The sequence below is a fragment of the Falco biarmicus genome, chromosome 14 (assembly GCF_023638135.1).
Source record: "Falco biarmicus isolate bFalBia1 chromosome 14, bFalBia1.pri, whole genome shotgun sequence".
NCBI lineage: Eukaryota > Metazoa > Chordata > Aves > Falconiformes > Falconidae > Falco > Falco biarmicus.
Genome location: NC_079301.1, coordinates 12,271,411 through 12,277,316, shown reverse-complemented (window position 1 = coordinate 12,277,316; position 5,906 = coordinate 12,271,411). Strand labels below are relative to the sequence as shown.

The 5,906-nt window shown below is 53.9% G+C and overlaps 1 protein-coding gene across 3 annotated transcripts; it reads left to right on the top strand.

The window, feature by feature from the left end:
- Positions 1–404: 404 nt before the first annotated feature.
- On the top strand, positions 405–1,798 carry LOC130158869 (transcription factor SOX-3-like). 3 transcript variants are annotated; one of them, XM_056359966.1, is made up of 2 exons: positions 544–595; positions 635–1,500. In XM_056359966.1, the coding sequence occupies exons 1-2, from the start codon at positions 544–546 to the stop codon at positions 1,498–1,500; spliced, it is 918 nt and encodes a 305-aa protein (XP_056215941.1). The 3 variants fall into 3 exon arrangements, with proteins under 3 accessions (XP_056215938.1, XP_056215941.1, XP_056215940.1); XM_056359965.1 differs by having other exon boundaries at positions 544–634; positions 671–1,500; XM_056359963.1 differs by having other exon boundaries at positions 405–1,798.
- Positions 1,799–5,906: the final 4,108 nt, after the last annotated feature.

The following is a 5,906-nucleotide window of genomic DNA, read 5'->3' as shown; positions in this document are numbered from 1 at the left end:
TGCGGGGGCCCCACGGGCCTCTCTGCCCCGCGCAGCTCCGGCTCTGCCGCGCCCCGCCGCTCGGGCCGGGAGCCGGGGGCGCAGGGCCGGGGGCTGCGGGAGACGGCGGGTGGGGGCTCGGCCCCCGCGACCCCGAAACATCAACTTTTCGGCTCCCCCCCCTCCCCAGCCGGTCAGTTACCGGCGTCGGGGCTGTCGGGAACCGCTCGCTGATTGGCTGCCGCCCGCTCATTTATAGCCCGTCAATCAAATACCCCCGGGATTGCTGTGCGCATCGCTTGGTGCTGCCCGCGGGAAGCGCAGCGCATCCGCACCCGCACCGCACCCGCAGCAGTAACAGCACCACCACCACCTCCTCCTCCTCCTCCTCGTCCTCGGGGAGCGGCGCCTTCGCCCGCCAAGCAGAGAAACTTCCTCCGCTCGCAGCAGCCGCCCAGGCAGGTTTTTTTCCCTTTCTTTTTAATTTTCTTTTTTCTAACTTCCTCTCCCCGGTCTGGTGCCCGCCTGCCCGCCGCCCTGGCGCACCTCTTGCCGGCTCCGGCCATGTACAGCATGCTGGAGACTGAGATCAAGACGCCGCAGCCCACGCCGGGCAGCGCTGGGGGCAACCCCGCTCCGGGCAGCAACGGCAAAGGTGGTGGAGGCGGCGGGGCCGGCAACGGGGCGGGAGCTGGCTCGGACCAGGACCGGGTGAAGCGCCCCATGAACGCCTTCATGGTGTGGTCGCGGGGCCAGCGGCGGAAGATGGCCCAGGAGAATCCCAAGATGCACAACTCGGAGATCAGCAAGCGCCTCGGGGCTGACTGGAAGCTGCTGAGCGACGCCGAGAAGCGGCCCTTCATCGACGAGGCCAAGCGGCTGCGGGCCGTGCACATGAAGGAGTATCCGGATTACAAATACCGGCCCCGAAGGAAGACCAAGACCTTGCTGAAGAAAGACAAATACTCGCTGCCCGGTAATCTGCTGGCCCCGGGGGGGGGCAACGCGGTGAGCAGCCCCGTCGGGGTGGGGCAGAGGATTGACACTTATGCCCATATGAACGGCTGGACCAACGGGGCTTACTCACTGATGCAAGACCAGCTGGGTTACAGCCAGCACCCGGGCATGAACAGCCCCCAGCTGCAGCAGATGCACCGCTACGACATGACGGGCCTGCAGTACAGCCCCATGATGTCCACGGCCCAGACCTACATGAACGCCGCCTCCACCTACAGCATGTCCCCCGCCGCCTACGGCCAGCAGCCCTCCACGGCCATGAGCCTGGGCTCCATGGGCTCGGTGGTGAAATCCGAGCCCAGCTCGCCTCCTCCTGCCATCACTTCCCACACGCAGAGAGCCTGCCTGGGAGACCTGCGGGATATGATCAGCATGTACCTGCCCCCGGGGGGGGATGCCACAGACCCTTCCGCCCTGCAGGGAAGCAGGTTACACAGCGTCCACCAGCACTACCAGAGTGCCGGGACTGGCGTGAATGGTACCGTACCACTAACTCACATATAAACTCGAGTGCCCCGGACGGCTCCCCGTCTTAATCCCTAACCCCACCACCGCTCCCTGACTCCACCGGGACGTACGGCAGTGTTGCTCGGCTTAGCAGACTTAATACTAACTTTGGAGAAATTTTAAAAAAGGAAATCCGTTAGTTGTGTCTATTTTTTTTGTACAAAAAAAAATAATAATTGAGCAAGTTGTTATTTTAATAGAGCACAACTCCTGCCTCCTAGAAGCCGCTGTGAAGTTTACAAACCACGGCAACTTCTTTCCTGGTTTCTGCTATGTTGGGCACTGTTTTGTTCGCATCTTCCAGTTTGATTTCTAGCGTTGCAATGATGTAAAAAAAAAAAACCAAAAAAACAAACAAAAAAAGAAAACCCAACCAAACCGGCGGGCCTTTTTTTTTTTTTTTTTTTTTTAATTCAGTTGTTCACATTTTCGTCGTGGTTTCTTAAGTGTTTTTGTCCTTCCCACCTTACCGAGCCTCGCCTGGTTTCTATCCACAATCTGTATCTTTCACGACTTCTTAACTTTAGGATTTTGTCCCTTAAAAAAACGGGGGAGGTGGGAGAGAGCTGTGCGGGTCGCAAACGCATTTCTTTTATTTATAGTAAGCTGTGTGTCTTGTTTTTTCTTAAGCTGTAAACTTAATGTAAATTGGTTTGTGATTTTTACTGTGATTCATGTTTTGACATATCGGATGAAAAAACGTTTTAGTTTTGTTTACCGGATTTCTTAAAAAAAGTCATCGAAATGCTCCTTTCTTCTCTCTGTCCCTAGTCCTCGTTTGCTTCCTTCTTCTAAACGAAGAGAGATCAATAAATTTTATATCAGGCACGTCGGCAGTCTCCGGCCGGTTTGTGCGGGGCCGGGCGCGGTGTCCCGGGGGCTCCGTCCCGGGGGCTCCCGCGGTCCCGCCGCCCGGCCGGGGAGCCCGGGAGCTGCCGCCGCTTTTCGGCCGGGTTTCTGCGGCTGCCGCGCGGTCGTGGATTTTGCTCGGGGGCGGGGGGAAGGAGCGCTCCTTCGAGGTGATTTTGTTTTTAAAAGCGAAGCGGGACCCGGGCTGTGGAAGCGCCGCTGGTGCTGCTGGAGCTTCTGCGCTGCGAGCGCCGGCCACTTGTTGCCTCTCCGCCTGGCCGGTTTCTCTCGGCCGACGGGGAGGGCAGGGGGTTACATGTATGCGCCTCGGGGTTTTTTGCTCTGGAGGATTTGCCCGGAAACCCGAGCTCATCTGAAATATTTACAGAAGTAAAACCCGTTGGGGAACTCTTAATTAGACTCTATTAAAAATGAATGGTTACAGGAGTCCCCAGAGGAAATAAATAATTCAATCTTTTCAGTATGTTTGACGAGTGTGTTTTTCGTCTGGACAACTTTTCTATCCTTTTTTTTGTGTGTGTGTTGTTTTCCTTCTCTTTTTTTAGGGATCTGCGTTATTGCTGGCTGTGTTTCCGCGGGCGCTGCGGAGCAGCCCCGAGCCGCAGCTCCCGCGGAGCCCCGGGGCCCGGCGCAAGGGCAGCCGGCTTGTCCCGCTCTGTCCGGCAGCGAGAGCCCGGCTCCCGGCCGCCCCCCCGGCGTGCCCCCTGCTCCTGGCTCCGAGCGGGGGCCCGGGGGCCAAGGGCCGGACTCGGGGCTGGCCGGGCCGGGGGCCGCTCGCAGCCAGAGACGCTCCGTGCATTTCGCAGCGCAGCCCCCCGAGCCTCTGCCCTTCGCTTGCTTCCACTGCCCATCCCTCTGCTGAACAGGAGAGGGGACGGGAAGGTGCTCTCGTTGTTTGGTTTGGCTTCGTTTAAAGGGGCCTGCTCTGCTCGCCCCTTACCAACGGCGGCTTCGGGGGGAGCCTTTGCGCCCGTCCGCTGCCCGCTTGCGGCGGCCGAGACCTGCCGGGGCCGTGGGAGCCGCGATCCCCCCCGCTGCCCCCGCTCCCACCCCGGCCGCAGCGCCGGGCAGCCCGCCCAGGCCCGGTGAGGGGCTTCCTCCAGCTCTTGCAAGAGGAAAATCGATGTTCTGCCAACCAAACCGAGCATCTCCTTCTGCGGTGCGGGGTGCCCCGCCGCCCGGGGCCGGGGGTGTGCGGGGAGCAGCTGCTGCAGGTCCTCGGCCCGAGGAGGGACCCCCGGGCACACGCCGCCCCCTGCACAGCCAAGCCCTCGGAGCCGGTCGCTCCTGGGCCGGGTGGCAAGCCCCCGGCACCGCGCAGGCTCCCCTCTCCTCGGGGGAACAGCTGTGCTGGAACTGGGGGTAATCACTTTGCAAATGCTAACCCGATTTGTGTTTCACAGCCTCAGCTCAACTCTTTCCGCAACATTCCTGGTGAATTCTGGCAAACCTGTGGCCTCTACCCTTCAGGTAGGAGTGTGCTGGTTACTAGCTCTGTGAGGACAAGCAGCTTCATAACCCGGAGCTCTGAGAGAAGACGGTGGCAAGATCAGTGGTGTCGGGATCGTACACGGAGATACGCAGGGCCGGCAGCAGCAGGTCCCGTTTCCACTCAGCTGGGGGCCAAGGTGCTCCCCAGTGCTCCCCAGAAAAGGCAGTGCGGGACAGCTCTGGGAGGGGAAGTGTGATGATCCTGTTCTCTGAAACAGGTCTCCCTCAGCCTTGCCGGACAGGCGTGTGCTGCACGTCTGACAAAAATCGAGGGCTCCCGAGCAGGTGAGCTGCTGCCAGCACTGGAATTGTATTTGGTATCTTCAGCGCTGAATTGCAGCTGCATCATTATAAGTAGTTGTTGTCTTTATTGAGCTCTCTGGAAGTGGATTCTCTGCCCTGAAATGGGAGAAACAGTGTTCTTCAAAGATTTGCAGTATTTCTGAGTTCAAGTTATCCTCCTTGTTTGCCATAAGTCAGGGCCTAAGGAGAGTTTGTGAGCAAGTCCCTGAGGGATCACAGGGAGATGCCTCTGTATAAACCACCTTGTTCTCTTTGAAAGCTCATCTTGGTGGTTTGGCTTGTGGATGATTTTCCTGAGCTATTGGTTTTGAGTTGCCCAGAAAAAATCCTCCACCCAATTTTCAGTTTTCTGGGGCTGAACTTTATCCTGGAGTTCATAAGTTGTGTGCAGAGCTTGCGGGAAGGGTTATAAACAGGCACACACCACTGGATGGGGGAGAGACCCATTGCAAGCCAAAAGCAATGAACCCAGCCTTTCACACAAGTACAAGTACAGAAACAGCTTTTTTTTCCCTGAACACGGGTGTCTTTTCCATTGGAGAGCCAACAACATAGAGGGAGATATTGCCTGAAAGAACTTTTTTTCCAAAGAGCACTGTTACATCCTTTGCTTGGACTCGAGAAATATGCCTCAAGAACAAATACAGAAACATGTTCCCTTTGAATTAATGCAGGTATGTTTTATGTGTACTGAACTTCATTTTAAAATTTTCAGTTTATTCTGGGCATAGACGTACATCCTGCATGCATAATCTACGTGCTTTTTGAGCAATGCCTGTGCAGCGTTTCATACTCCTGCATGTGTGGGAGGGATCAGAATCAAGCCATTAGGGTTCTTGGGGAGAGCAGGTGAAGTTACAAACAGTTGCGTACAAGACATGTTCACTCTGTGGAAGACGCATCTGCACAGAATCCATCCGCTCTAGAAATCCACAGTACTTCACAAGACAGGGCTGAAAGTGAAATGCTGAGTTGTTGCATGTGCAAAATCATTAGCAATTGTTTGCACAGTTAAAAAGCCTACAGCCTTATTCTAGAACATCTAGAATAGATGCAAGCACGTCCATTATCCTTAGAAAGACTGAACATCGGGTGTGGAGAGGTTAATAACGTCAGTATTAAAGTGTAATGACAATATTTATGCTTTTGCGTTAACACTTTTTTTTGAATGGAAAAGTGGAAGATCACACTTGGTGCTACTGTTAGTCTGTCAAAACCCCAGCATATTGGGTTACATTTTCAGGGTTCCTTCCTATACCAAATAGCTGCAGAATTAATTTATTTCAAGAAAAAGTGGTGAGAATAATTTAAATTAAAATGTTGAGACAGTCTGGTTGGGAAATAATAAGTAATAATTAGCAGAGAAATCAGATTGTGGGTATTTTAAGAATATTTTTTAAACCACATATTTTTTGTATTTCTGATATTTTTTTGCTATAAGAAGAGATGAATACTAAATTCAGTAAAAGGCATGTGATGAGCATAAACATTTTATGAAAGCATTTATAAATCAAGTGCTTTCCCATATTAAACATGAGACTAATAAAAATACTTTTCAGGAACACTAGAAAGATAGGAACTTGTCTAACTGTATTCTGATGTCAATGGAAGGAATTATTTCATAGGAATGAATACAGCGGAAGAGATGAAGTTAGGTGATGTTCAGGACTGGAATGTCGCTGCTGTTCCCAGTGCCTGCAGTAGTGAGAAGTTTGGTATGGCTTCTTTTCTACCTACCT